Source organism: Tachypleus tridentatus, chromosome 2 (genome assembly GCF_004210375.1).
Source record: "Tachypleus tridentatus isolate NWPU-2018 chromosome 2, ASM421037v1, whole genome shotgun sequence".
NCBI lineage: Eukaryota > Metazoa > Arthropoda > Merostomata > Xiphosura > Limulidae > Tachypleus > Tachypleus tridentatus.
The window spans coordinates 154,045,764-154,060,627 of record NC_134826.1 but is presented as its reverse complement, the minus strand read 5'-3'; the positions used below and the strand labels follow the sequence as shown (position 1 = coordinate 154,060,627).

The 14,864-nt window shown below is 36.1% G+C and overlaps 1 protein-coding gene across 3 annotated transcripts in view; it reads right to left on the bottom strand.

The window, feature by feature from the left end:
* The window catches only part of LOC143245397 (NEDD4-binding protein 2-like), a 78,959-nt gene that overhangs the window by 48,594 nt on the left and 15,501 nt on the right, over positions 1 to 14,864 (bottom strand). For all 3 annotated transcript variants that reach the window (XR_013025619.1, XR_013025618.1, XM_076491691.1), the window contains exons 2-3: positions 7,158 to 10,271; positions 2,212 to 2,352 (exon numbers count right to left, since the gene is read on the bottom strand). Coding sequence is in view for 1 of the 3 variants with exons in the window: in XM_076491691.1 (XP_076347806.1) it covers positions 2,212 to 2,352; positions 7,158 to 10,271 (3,255 nt within the window). In the remaining 2 variants the exon portion in view is untranslated. The remainder of the gene's footprint in view (positions 1 to 2,211; positions 2,353 to 7,157; positions 10,272 to 14,864) is intronic.

Genomic DNA, 14,864 nt, shown 5'->3' with positions numbered 1-14,864 from the left:
CTTTCTTCTTTACCCCTGTCATCCATAGAAGGTACAATCTGGGACAGGTCTATTATGATAAAATTATCATGATGAATTTACACTAGTGATTGTACATAGCCACAGAAAATGTATAAAAATCAACACTGCTTACAGTGCAGACTTGATAGCAAGATCTGCAAATGGTTATAACTATTTAAGTAAAACCCATTCCATGCACAGACAGAATACCTGGTCAGGCACCACTTGTCACAGAGTGGGATACAAAATGAAGCTAAAGTAAAGACCCCTGACAGAAAAGAAAGCAACAGTAAAAACTTGCCTCATGTTACAGTCATGCCAAAGTCTGTAGTATAGCCACAGGCAGCAGGCAAGAGGCAGAAACACTGATGAGGTGTAGGTAGTTGGATATGAATATCTTGTGGAGTTGTCTACATGCTCTATCACAATCTCCTCCAGTGGTCAATGAAGATGAAGAATAAGGGAGAAGGCAAGGTGACAGATTTGATGTGAAGAAATGTGAAAGAGTACACACTGTGAAGGAGACAAGGAGGAAGAGGCCAACTGGATCAAACATTCAACCAACTGATTAGGGTAACCATGGAAAAATCATGGGAATAGGAAGATTGCCAAGGAATAAAAAAGTGTGAACACAGACCATGAAAGAAAGCCATGTGACCAATATAACAATGAATGGCATGAACAAAACAGAGAAGTCTATCTGGATCAGGACAAGAGCAGAAATGAGAAATAGAGGATAGGTAGACTGGGGAAAAGGAGGATTGACCTTCTCAAGCTACAGAGGCCTTAGGAAGGAAAGAATGATCTGGATAAAGGATAAGGTAGGAAAAGTGGTGAGTACAAGGTTCTGGTAACATCAAGGGTGAAAATACCTGACTACAATGTCCAAAGGTCATGAGGAAAACAGATGAAACAGAGAACACAAACACCAGTTCAAATGGAGATAAACTGAGGCCATGAAAAACCATATTAATATCTCAGTCTGGGAGCAACAGATGCCTAAGTGGCCAAAGGAGGCAGAAGAAATGGATTAACAGAGGGAAAGTGGAATGTACATGATAATGTTGCCTAAAACCCCAAAATCAAGGAGATCAAAGAATCCTTCTTAAGGAGCCACATAAAAAACTCAGAGATACAGGCAACTGTAAAGTGAGAAGCCCAGGAACCCTAAGCCAAAGACCAATAGTGAAAACCACTTCATTTCCTAAGGTAAATAGTCAAACATAAAGAAAGGAGAAAAGAGAGAAACAATAAGGAAGGGCAAAATAACATTACATACCTGAGATATAATCTCTGAGAAAAGTGACAAGATCTGAACAAAATTCTCAGAAAGATGTGGGAAGGCATGACAAACTTTATTTTTGAGGGGAACAAAACTTCATCAGCCTTTACCTGAAAATGGCTCTAAAAACAAAGGAAGAAGAAGGGAACAAAAAGGAGATAATGTGCATGTGACAGACTGCTCCATCTTCTCACAGATAAATACTACAAAACATCCCAAATGGGTCACCCTTATGTCTGAACGTAATCCTCAGAAAGATGTGGATAGGCATGACAAACGTTTTTTTTTGGGAGGATCAAAACTTTGTCAGCCTATACCTGTAAAAGCCTCAAAGAGTAAAGTAAAAAGAAGGAAACAAAAAGCATGTTTTGGACTGCTCCATCTCTCCACGAACAAAGCTGGAGAAATTTCACAATGGGTTGCCCATGAGTGTGGCCAAAAGTGCAGTAATAGACAAGTGATAAGCACCCAAAGTGGTAACAGTGATTAGAATTCAGGTTAGATACTAAACCAGCAAAAAACTCATGGCAAATACAGGTAAATTAAATGCTCTTGAAAAAAGAAAAATTAAATGAAGTTCCACTAAGGTAAACAAAATTAAACCAATTTTAGAGTAAACAGTGGTTTAAAGAAAGATATCTGCACTTGAGCATTGCCAAACAAGAACAGTTAGGTAGTGGTGCATAGAGGGAGTTACATGATAATAGTGTTCTCCTATGATGATTTGAAACAGATGGGTGTAGAAGGCTTGTAGCATGTATTTTGATAAAGGTTTGCATATAGAGGGCAGCATAAAACAAAACATTAATCATGTGAGCAGAGAGAAGGTACTGTATTAGAAAATAAAATTCAACAACAGAAAAAGTTAACTAGAGAAATAATCATGAAAAATGATTTCTGCACTTTCTAATAAGCCATCTTACACCTACCTTGAATTTGTTGTATGTCTTTGAATGAGTCTATTTTTTCTTTGGGGTATTTTTCTTGCAGTCTCCTTATCCAGTGGTCATAAATCATTCGAAGGGCTTTCTCATCAAGCACTACTTTTAGATCATCTGAAGAAAGAGTTTCTGTTGAAGTAATACATTATTATTTAGTTACCAGAAGATATTTTTATACCAAGTAACACATTCCTCTTAAGTTATCAAATCTTAATCAGAAATCTACTTAACATAAATAACTGCAGTATGAAAGAGGCTACAGCCTTAAGTTTGTTTGGAATCAATGGGACCATTTGTATTCCTTTGCTTGGGCAGCATTTGCAGATCAAACAATGTATGTGGTAATTTATCTCTGACAATGTACTTGCTAGCATCTACTGAATAACCACAAAAAACTGCATCAGTTATTCAGGCATGCAACATTACCATAGTTGAGTGATGCCTTCATATTAAATATGCTTCCCATAATCCCATGTAAACTATTGAGAAAACCCTTCAGACATATCTTTAACATGCAGCAAACTGCAACTTATCTGGTTTAGATCTTATTCTGTTGATTTCTTGTGATTTGTACTACTGCATAATGAGCTATTATACAACAAAAGTCTTCAACCAATAGTAAAGCAACACAGCTTTTCTGTACTTTTTCACTCATGATCTTTATTCTATGATGAGGCAAGAAATACTAAACAGCACCTTAAATGGAGAGAAAGGATAGGATGTGTGTGAAGAAGCATGTGTCAGATATACATTTTCAGGTAAGAAAAATGGTAACTTCCAATCTATATAGACCTCTTCACACAGAAAGCTACGATCTCATGTTGATGACCTCTCTTAAGAAAGCACTCAAAAAATATCCAGGATGGCAAGAACTCCAAAGAGGTATGCTCATGGGAAACTGCATCTCTTTCAGGATACATTTTGCACCCAGATGGGGAGAAAGAGGTAAACAAGCTCCACATTTTAATGGATATAGACAAAATAAAAACATGGCCAGCTGAGAATTTCCATGCAAGAGGTTGGAGAACCTATATGTGCAGTATGGTTGGGGTGCACTTAGAATGTCACAAGTGCTCACCTCAACTCTATCATCAGTTATTAGACCAACATCAGCTGTGGAAGAAGGGCACAGGAATTATGATTGTATGCTGTTCTCTACCACACTGTCAGACTCTTGAATTGATACCAGTTGCAGGAGAAGTGCACAGAATACGTGGAATTGGTATGTCTTGTCACAACTATACTATTAGACTTTTGGACCAATACCAACTGTGAGAAGAAAGCAAGATATGTTAGTGCAAGGTTGTCTGAACTGTATTGTCAGACTCTTGGACCAAAGCTAGCTGCACAGGGAAGGCATAATAGCCTGACATATAGCATATAATTGAACAGTGCATGGATAGAATTGACTAGACAATCATCACTTGCAATAATAGGATAAAATCTGTTTGCAAGTGCACATGTAATTCAACTGAACAAGATACGATTGCAGTTAACTCCAGTCCAAAACCAAACAGCATTAGATACGCATCTTCAAGCCCACAGCAAAAAGAATGTCCTAAGCATCTCTACCTTACCTTACAATCAAGAAGTGGATGAAAAATGCTATTTGTTCTAAAAACCTAGAGAAGACATGTTTGCAGACACAATACACAGCCAACATCAGAACACCAAAAAATCCAACATTCAGGAAACAGTAAAAGAGAGAATGCAAATGTGGTGGGTCAACTTTGGTCCAAAACTAGATGGTATCAGATATTTTTCATCAGATGTGCAGTAGGAAGAGGACATTTAATGTGTGAAAACTTGTACTGGCCGATCCAACACCAAATCAATCAGGAACTGATAGTGGAAGGATAAAAGATGCTGGTGTATAATGAGTATAATTATATGAGGGATGACCTGCAATACAGTGAGTGTCACCACTGTCCCACTTCCCATTGTTTGGCACTTTTGATTCTGCTCCTGGCATCAGCTCCCCATCAGTGAAGGTTTTTCATGGTCCATCACCCTAACACTTAGAAACTGACATGTGGTAAAGGTCTCTCTTTCTCAACTCTAAAAGAAGGGGGAGGAATTTGCAGTGGGGACACCCAGAGGAAGTTTACAGATCCCCAACAGAAGCTACCTAGAAAGGTCTTTTGCTGGAGTAGGAGCAACAGATGAAACCTATTTTGAAAAACCAGCAAGCATGAGCCAGAGAAGCAAGTAGAGCACACCATGGTGTTAGCTTTTTCCCATGGAAGCTCATGGAATGGGTATAATTTGGGTCAGATAGTAAACAAATATCAGAATATGCCATAAGGACAAGTGATCTTGTAGAACACCCCACCTCAACAATCAGCATAAGTATTCAGGGTGGATGGTATGAGCACTTTCCATTATCCTGGCTCTATGCAGAATGTTGGAGAATAAGTGTACCCTGAGAGATGCAATCAGCCAACTGGTGTGATCCATGAAGCAAGTGCTATAAACTAAAGGCTAATATACTCTCATCTAAAGACAATGGGTACATCATAGGATGGGAAGAGGCAGGCAGTGACTCCTGGGAGACAAAACAGCATAAAGGCAAAGAGAGTGGGTGACCAAGTAATGTGAGGTAGTCCACATGCCAGCATGAATGATCTTGTCCAGCAGTGGTAGGAAATGAGCAGCAAGATAATGAGAAATGTGACATAATGCAGACCAACTGCACTAGTAAATGCAGAAAGATAACAATTTCTGAAGGTAAGAATAGAAAAAAAACTGTCTAGTTTCTAATGATGCATAGAAGAGTAAAACAGAAGAGCAGGTGAAGAAGGCTAGAAGTCTCCACACCTAGTGAAGAATGTGGCAGACAGGAAAAAGACACACGAGTATGATGGAAAGGGTATGGGACAAGTCACAAGCAGAGAACAGCTGTGCCCCAAGTGAGAACATATCTGATAAAATTATTGTAGAAACTGCAGGGTATCAATGGTTTGAATGGATGTGAGTAACAGCATGCAGGATGATACAGAGGTCCCAGTCGAGCATTGGAACAGAGTATTTATGCGTATAAATAAGGAATTGTCTAAATAAGGTAAAAATAACAAAGGAAAAAACACTTTGTGGTATCAAGCAGGCAAAATGAAAAAGATAAGGCCACCCAATAATCAGCAAAGGTGGATACAGCTTAACCTTGTCAAAGAGCCTGGCATTAAAAGTAATGTAGTGTCAGATGGACCAGTGTTAAAAATCATGGACACCAAACATAAAACCACAAACACAGAATTATTTTGACAAACATGAACTGTAATGACAGTAAAATCCAATGTCTACAGACAGATGGGAGGAGGGTGATCCCAATTGAAAATAATCTAAAAAACACCTCTTTGGTGAATAAGTTTTGATTTGGAATGAGGAACTGTTTAAAGTGGTGATGCACATAGATGGAGGTGGAAGGACAAAAGAATAGGGTTAAGGAAGTGGAGAGATAATCCATGAGGAAAAAGTACAAAAAACTCCTGCATAGAAAGAAAATGTCCGATCACAGCAGTTCAAATTACTCTTTTCCAGAATGTGTCAACAAAAATGTCATTGATGAGCTCAATGGAAAAATTGTAGCTACAGTGGGTGGGCCCACCAAGGACTTGTTCTGCTCAACCAATTCTTCCATGCAACATGATTACTGCCACCACTAGGAAAAGTTCACTGTAAACAAGAAAAATGTCTTTGTCAATGTCACAGTACAGTATAGTTTGCAATTAGCTTGTTAGAAACAAACTTTTTAGAAGTCACAAAACAAATAACCTTCATGCTAAAATACTTTTCAACAAAAGTGCACATGAAACTGGACAAACAGCCAATGCCATGTAAATTCACTTGTACTTAGCATAGCACATCAGACAATATCATCCACAGTACATATCATACAAATCCTATTTTATTTCCAATAAAAGTTTACGTGGGGTGTAAAAATATATTCAAAATATAAAAGTATATGAATGTGCTAGAATTAAGTAGCAGAATACAAGCAAAAGGATATAACATAAGGTAAAAGAATGGTCCATACCTGCTGATACATCTAGGCTGATGAAAGCAAGAAAATCTTAAGTTCCAAAAGCCTAAACAGGTGAAGGAGCTATCAAATTGTTCCACCTCATCCACTCCAAAAATGGGGTGAAGGAATGCCTGATGAAGTGACTAGAGCTTAAGTAGTGGAAGTTTAAAATAACCCACTAACCTATCCAAAATAGCCACTAATTCCTAATCATTACTCAACCAAAATTTGGCAGTGAGGAAATTAGTCATTCACACTAGTAGAAAATGGTGCATAAACAAGTTTTCTTTTTTTACAGGAAAAAAAGGAAATTATGTTCTCTCAACATCTCATTAAGTTGAAAAAGAAAAAACACATTTGATGTGTTCAGTGCCAAGGTAGAGAATGAAGTTACAAAATGCAAAAGCATTGAGGGAGATAGTGAATAGAGAAGCTGAGTAGCCTTCCTATTAGTGGAGAGCTTTTGATGCCTAATAATGTCATTATGCAGTAGCACAATTCAGAAAAAAACTGAATTTAGATGAGAGTTGTCTGAAGGCTAATGGCATACAAATCTCTAAGGCAGATGCAGAGATTCTTTTCTGTGTGAAGAGGTGTGTATTAGCTTAGAAGATAAATGTTTCCAAGTTCTCTGTCTTGTACATGTATTGTAGCTTTACTAATAGAAACATCACATCTACTATAATGCAAAAGTTACCAAAGCTTTGTTGTATGTGTAAAGTAGCTATACTAACCCAAACATCATTTCTACTGTAAGACAACTGTTACCAAGTTATCATAGTTGTATGAGCAATGTAGTTGTACTAATTCCAAATCATCTCTACTGCAATTGTTACTTTATGCTTACTTGCCAACATGTTTAGCTATACTAACCATAACACTACATCTATTGTAACTGTTATTTTATTTTTACCTGCTGATGTATGTTGCTGTATTGGGCCAAACAGTTCTTCTAATTGTGAAGCAAATGTTAAGTCTAACACCATTTCAAGTGAATTAGACACTGGAGAACTCTGGTGTTGAATAATCTGTACATTTGCATCTCTTGTTATAGTTTGACTGCTTGGATTATATCTTTGGCCTTTGTGCTTGGTGTTTGCAGACAGTTCTTGTGTAGGTTCAGGAAGACAAACTAATTCATTTAAAATTAGGGTTCCTGATGTCAGTGTGTCATTATCACCTTTATGTTTTGGAGGATGATCATTTTCTTCAATAATCTGAAGTGGAGCCAGATCTGAAATTCTTCCATGATTATTGTACTCGTATCCAAAATCTAACAGAATGTTGACAGCCCAGTGATGATCACCTTGACACTTTTCAAATATTTCAACAATATCTTCTTCTCCAATATCTGGAAAACAGTTCTTCAAAAATTCCAGCTTTTCATTCTTAGTCATTGTGTCAGGCAGATCATGAGTTGTCGTACTTTTGTGTAGCTTAACTACAGCTGGTATTTCTGGGTCCTTTTCTGCTGAAAGAACAGGCTTCCCAGTTTCACTAATCTTGTCATGGTAAGTACTGCCAATGCAAACTATTACTCCACTATCAATGACATGATTCTTTTGGACTTTTTGTAAAATTATAAAGTCTTTTAATTCACTTTGAGTTTCATTATCACTTTTAGATACACTGGGTAAATGGAAGAACTCTGAACACTGATCTTCACCTTCCTTCTTCATAAAATCAACAGGAAAAACAGGAAGTGACCAGTTGTTCTTACACTTTGCTGAATATGGAGAACTGCTTAAGTCAGACAGCTTTTCTTCAGAGTGGTTCAATTCATCAGTGTATCTTTTATGTGTTATTACCAGGTTTTGAGATCTGTCAGTATCTGATTCACTAGATAGTTCATTTGCTCTGTAAGACAAAGCAGAATCTTTTCTTGTATGTCTTGCTTTTCTTTGTGGACGAGGACTTAGTTTTGTCTCTACTTCTTGAATTTCACTTTCAGAGCTACTCCAGTGCAAACATTCTCTTTCACATTCCCAGTTTGATTTCCATTCAAAACAATTTTCATTTGCAAGTTTTTTATTAATTTCTACAGAATTTTGCTCTTCGGATGTTCTTATTGGTTCATACATATACTTTTTCCCATTATTCTGTCTCTGTGATTTTGGTTGTAACTTTTCAACTTTATTTTCAATTTTTTGATTGTCAGAATAGCAAGAATTATTCTCTTCTTTCAATTGAAAGTGTACAGTTTCTTGGCTCCTAGAGTAGAATGGTTGTCTTGAAGAGGAGCTGTGGCATACACTGGAGTGTTTAAAGTCAGAATCAGTATCAACTTCACTTTCCTCTTGCACTGTCTCTTTTTGTAAAATTAAGCTCCCTCTGTGAGCAGGAGAGCCATTGGCTGTCCAGAAAAAGTCTTCATCTTTCTCCCAACTAGATGTGTCCTGGCTGGATAAACTAGCAGATGTTCTTCTACTTACACTTCCACTGTCTTGTTGTGCAAGTTCCATGAGTTCTTCCCACTTGAGCTTTAATTGAGAAATACCATTTCTACCATCTGCTAAAGAAAATCCTGCATTTTTTGGAAATCTAGAAAACTGAGTACCCTTTAAGTTAGGTGTTTCTGTAATTGGATCACTATTCTTAGTGCCACAATCATTTTGTTGTTTATTTGGTAAAAAAACATCTGGATCATTAGGAGTAGATGGGGTAAGACAGGAATGCTTTTGGTTTGTTACCAATACAGTTTTATCCTTTGGTAGTTCAGCTGCAGTTTTAGAACTGTAGTCAGTTGACAAAGACACTCCACTTGAAGACAAGTCAACATTTTTTTTTAAGGAGGAGAGAATGGAATCAACTGTTAGGGTGCTATCATACCTCTCAAACATCCTTATAATCTTTTCTTTAGATACTCCATGTTTATTACGTTTAGCACATTGGGCAGGGTTGAATTTCCATATAGTGTCAGGCTCAACAAGTTCAATGCTATAATCAAACACAACTCCTAAAGCAACATATGGTTTAATCTCCCACAACTCAATATTAGTGTTATCAATAATTATTGGAGATCTTCCTTTTTCTAAAGCTTTAATTGTCCTTTTTCTGTTCCATTCATGAGCTTCCTGAAGCTTAGTCCGGTCAAATTGATATTTATCTCTTTTAACAAAAAAATCATCAGTGCTGTACACTACACCATTGGTTTTTAATTGTTGAGATAAAGTTGACTTACCACTGCCTGGTAATCCACGAAGTATTACTAATATTTTTTCACCATTCTTAATTCTTTTTAAGACTGCTTCAACATTAGTAGCTATTTTGCCATGTTCTGAATTATTTACTTTATCTCTTCTGCATGATAAGAACAGATTAGAATCTCCACTCTTTATTTTACTATATTTACTGAAAGATTTTGGGTCTCCAGAGAGAGAACCGCTGCTAGTAGAATCTGGTGTGTCTTCCCGTGACTTGTAGGCAAGTGGCAGTGTGCTGGAAACAACCGGAGTTATAAACTGAGGTTGCTGATTAAGATTAAATAATGATCCTCCATGAAATATTGAAGTAAAATAACTGTTACTGTTAGGACAATTACTACTAGTGTCAGTTTTATTCAAGTTACTATTAACAGTTGATTTATCGTTATCTGAGAATTTATTTGCCAAACATTTGCCACTGTAAGAAAATTTTTCATTGACACTTTTTACACTTTCTTCAACTAGTGCATTTTTTCTTTCTGCTGATTTTTTCTCTTTGTAAGACCCACAACAGATGTCTACTGAATTAGAACTATCATCGCTAAGAAGTCTTGCTTCATCCTCTGTATTATCGTCTGCAGAATGATGAACTTCAACATCTGAAGTGCTAACAACTGGTCCTTCATTAAAGCTGGAATCTTGTTCCCCACTGCTCCCTGGACTACCTAAAGACATAGCTCCAGAAAATCCAATCCTTCCTTCCGAAGAATCCACACACCAATTTCCAGAAAATCTACGTGAGGAATTAGTGTGCAGGTTTCCCTCATCATCATGACAACCACCATTACTTATAAGTGTAAAAAGAGTCTCTAAGGCTTGTTCCACTGTGAAAACAAAAAACATTTTACAGATTACCATGAATGATACAAGTTTATTTTTTTCTTCAGTGCATAACAGATGTAAATAATAATAATTTGAAGGATCACATGTTGAATAATAAAATAAACTCTTAAAAACTGAATTTTATGAAAAAGGAAACAGATAATTATTGAGAATTTCTGGTCAAAAGAAATTAGTTATGCATACACATTACAGCTAAAAAGTAATTTAATGAAACTGATTTGAAAAGAAAACTGAAAGGTACTTAATACACAAGGAATATGAAACATATAAGGATTAAAATCATAACCTGAGTATCCTCACTATTAAAAAAATTAATAAAAACTGGTCAACTTAGGAGAAGCAGATTGTCTATGTTTATAAGCAGTGAAACCTCCTTAATCCAAACCCATTTGTAATATATTATTGAGGCATCCCGATAACAGAATCAGACAAACTGCTTAAAACTGACACTATTAATAGTGTGAGTTACTGATTAGTACATATAAGGGTGTAAAAAAAGTAATGATGGTTAAGCAATAAGTGAACAACAACAATATATACAATATTACTCCATTCTTTAAAAACAATTATACTATACAAGTTGCACAATCAAAGTGGCATTTCCTTGTATTAATATGTTTTTTGAAAACAATGACATACTTACAGAACACAAGTATACAGTACTTGTTAAATATATAACAAAACACTTTACAAAGGATTTTAGTCAAAGTTTGAATTTGGACTAAATTTCCTCTTTAAGTAAATAAAATATTAAATCAACATCTTCACATAACCTTGTCTTATTTTAATTATGAGACGATGTCTTGAAGGCAAGACTGTTTTTTTTTCAGACTGACTGAGTCAAATAGTGATCATTTTCAATGATTGATTCACCCTAAACAGACTTGAAAGTCTTCATTTGACAACTCTTAACCAGGTGGCTGTGATGAAGCAGTGGCTAGTTACTAGTCAGATGATGTAGCATCATTACTACCCTCAGCAATTGTGTTTTCTTAAGTTGCTGAATATTTATATAATATTCCACAAGCAACAATAGAAAACTTGATCCATGTTTCCACACTCTGAACACCTCATCTTTGTTTGTTGAACTGAAACTGCTAGAATATTTATCCACTTTTCTTTGATGTGAAGAACATCAAATATAGTCAACTTGCCCTTGAGAACCTTTCTTTTTATACTGAACTGCTTACTGATGGTAACAAGGTTTGCACTTTGATTTGCTTTCTTATTCAGTCATCATGTTTTAATGATACTTATATTTCTATGATTCTTTGTTTTGGTGCACTAAGACCTCACATGACTATGGCATAAATTACTCTGATGACTTCTGGATATTTAATATAGCTTACAAATCTTTTACTTTACTACTCTGGGTTCAGTTGTTTTGTGGTCAGCTATTATTAACTCATTTTCTGTTCTAATTAGTCCTTACTTGACTCTTCTGAAATCATGTACAGACTGCTAAATCATGTATTCATGTGAAAGGAGAATATGCAGATTATTGTTTAAAGTTCATGTTCTTAAGGTTTGTTTACAAGAAAAACCATCTGGATTGTGAATAATTCAGATCATCATATCTGGACTAACAAGGGTTCACTGCAATAATCAAGAAGGAAAAATAATCTACCAAAAGTACAAAAATAAATTAAAACAATTATTCAAAATTATTGTAAACATTACAACTTATAATATTAATGAATCTAGCTATGAAGAAAACTGGAGGTCATTATTTACAAAAACACTAACAATTAGACCCATAAAGTTGCCAATACACCAAGCATCAATAAATAACACTGGTATACCTAACACATTAACTGACAGAAGTTACAGTAGAGACTTACATGCACAACAGTTGTCTATCCAGAGATTTATACTTATATTCTATATAATATAATTTGAGAAGCCCAAACAGTTGATGTTATTTTTTTTTATACATTACAGATGTTAAAGATTTTACTTCACAAGGTAGCAGCATTGAGAACAAAGTGAAAGGATTATTTTGTTTGGAAGAAGTGGGCAAGTTTCTAAAAGTCAAAGGGCAAAAGCTTGAAACATTCAAGTTAGGGTAGTCTGTATGAAACAACAGCAACAGGTTCATACCCTGATTTTGAAACAAGATACTTGCTGGCATTTTCTACAGATCTTTGAAGATGACAGGTACCTTAACAGAAGAAAAGATGCAATGCTAACAGAAACATTATCGTAGTAATCTTTAAATGCTCGGAAATTGAGTGTGTTAATTCAAATTATGCTCAATAAATACTGACATTATTCACAGAATTTTGTTACTTAGAATGTTGGGATATTACAAAATATTATATTCTACATACCAATAAACAGGATGATATGATGATTAATGTTCTGAGTAGTCATAAACAGAAGTTGCAGGCAAAATACAACATATTTTTAAACAGTGAAATTACACTTATAGCAGTAACTGTTTAAAAGAATAAGTCAGGTATTATTTAGTATTTTTAGTGGTATCTCTTAGAAAGTGTTTATATTCTGCAGCTAAAGCTAAGGCTCAAGCTATAAAAATACAACTTGTATTATAAGGCTAAAGTTTTTTATTTTTCTATGCTGAAAATAAATTCTAATAGGCACTCACTTACCTTATCTTACATGTGTAGATATTCTTGTTCAGTACTCCTCTATATATCCAAAATGTTTTGCATGTCACAATCCCTGAATGCCCATGTACACCATAATCAATGATTCAGTGTGTCTCACACGGAAATCATCACATAACAACCCTCAAGTGCAATACATCCTCTTGATATATGGATTCCTCTAGTTGATTCTACCAAACTGTCACTTTGAGATAAAGCTGAAAAAAAGCACCAGTTTTGGACTGGGGAGAAAAGGTGCAAAATGTGAGACAAAGTAGCTACCAATAATATATTTTCAGTAAAGGAAAATAATAGCTTCTGATACAGTACCTTACATCTTCTCACATCCCTACTGGGAGAGGAACACACGTAGAAGACCTCACTATTTCTATTTCAGGTACATTCTGACCTCAGTGTAGAAATGTGTCGCATACACAAGAGGAAAACATGAGGAACACAACCAAATGAGAGAGAAAAACCAAGCAGGTAGAAAAAAATGAACCACAATATACCAGAATCTCAATCCTGGTGAAGGAAGACTGTAGAAAAACCAGTTATGGGCTGGAATCTGAGGAAGGCTAAATTGTATGTGCCCCAAGGTACAAAATGGCTAGGACACAAAACTGTAAGCAACAGATCAACTCCAGTATAAAACCAAACAGCATCAGATAAAATCCAGGAGAAGTAGGATCCATGGTGTCTACTATAAAACAGGGCATATGTCCATATATCCAGGAACTGACATACCAATGTAACAAGTCATACCAAATCAGACTGATAACCCACTATTCAGCATCACCCTCAGGTAGAAATTTCATCCCAACCAACACTATCCTTTGGATAAAATCATGCAGAAGCCAAATTGCATTTGCTTGCAACATCAACCTTAGAATCCTCAACATGGAGGTGTAGATCACAAGACAAAAGCAGAATATCAGTTCCCAGTGACTGATACCAATCAAAGGGGTAAACAATAATATGAAAGATATATTCCAAAGCAACATCATCCTTTGGACAGGACCATACAGGAGCTGGAGCACAACATCAGTGTCTTAGTTGTAGCAAATGGAAGTGGATCACTTTTGTAAAATATATGAAACCTCACTCTCTAGATACTAGCACAACAGCTGACAGCAGCATATTTTAATGGAAAATACACATTATCCCCTGGAGCTCACAGAAGTTGGAGTGCAACACTAACCTCTGGGTTACACTTCACAGAAGTAGATCACCTCTAGCAAATATATGTAATTACACCCTCCAGATAGAATCACACAGAAACTGAATGCAACATCAACTTCTTAAGCCAACTGCATGGAAGGGAGTCCACAGCTGCAGAACTGAATGCCATCTACACCATCAGAACACAAATGTCCTACACTCAACTGAATGGAAGTATTCACATTCAGGAAAATTCCTTCATAGTCCACCACTCCATTGGCCCAGAACTGGAAGGGGAGAAAATCCACCACAAAAACTGGTGATAGGTAAATGTCTTGACTGTATAATGCTGGTTTGAAAGATAAGAAGCCTACCTGGACAGGCAACACAGTTGTGTGGGATCCTAAACCTAACGTAGGACATGTCACTAAAAGTAAAAAAAAAAGATACGATACTCAATCATAGTCACACCAAAGTTCAAAGGCCAGCAACAGGTGAAATGTGGTACCATGATGTGGAAGAAACTGCCAGATAATGGGAGAAGAATTTATAAGGCGTAGTCTACATGCTTGAGTGAAACCTTTCCTCCAATGGACAATCATGGTGAGATATAAGGGAAAAACACCTAATGTATAAAACACCTGGAACAGAATTTGGGAAGAAGACAGGTAGGAATATGCCAACTAAATTAATTGACGAACCCAACTTATAAGAGTACAAGGAGAAAAATAACATATCAAGGAATGTCGCCAGAGTATAAAAAGGCAGGAATAGGAACGTGACAGAAGGCCAAGCATGGAATAT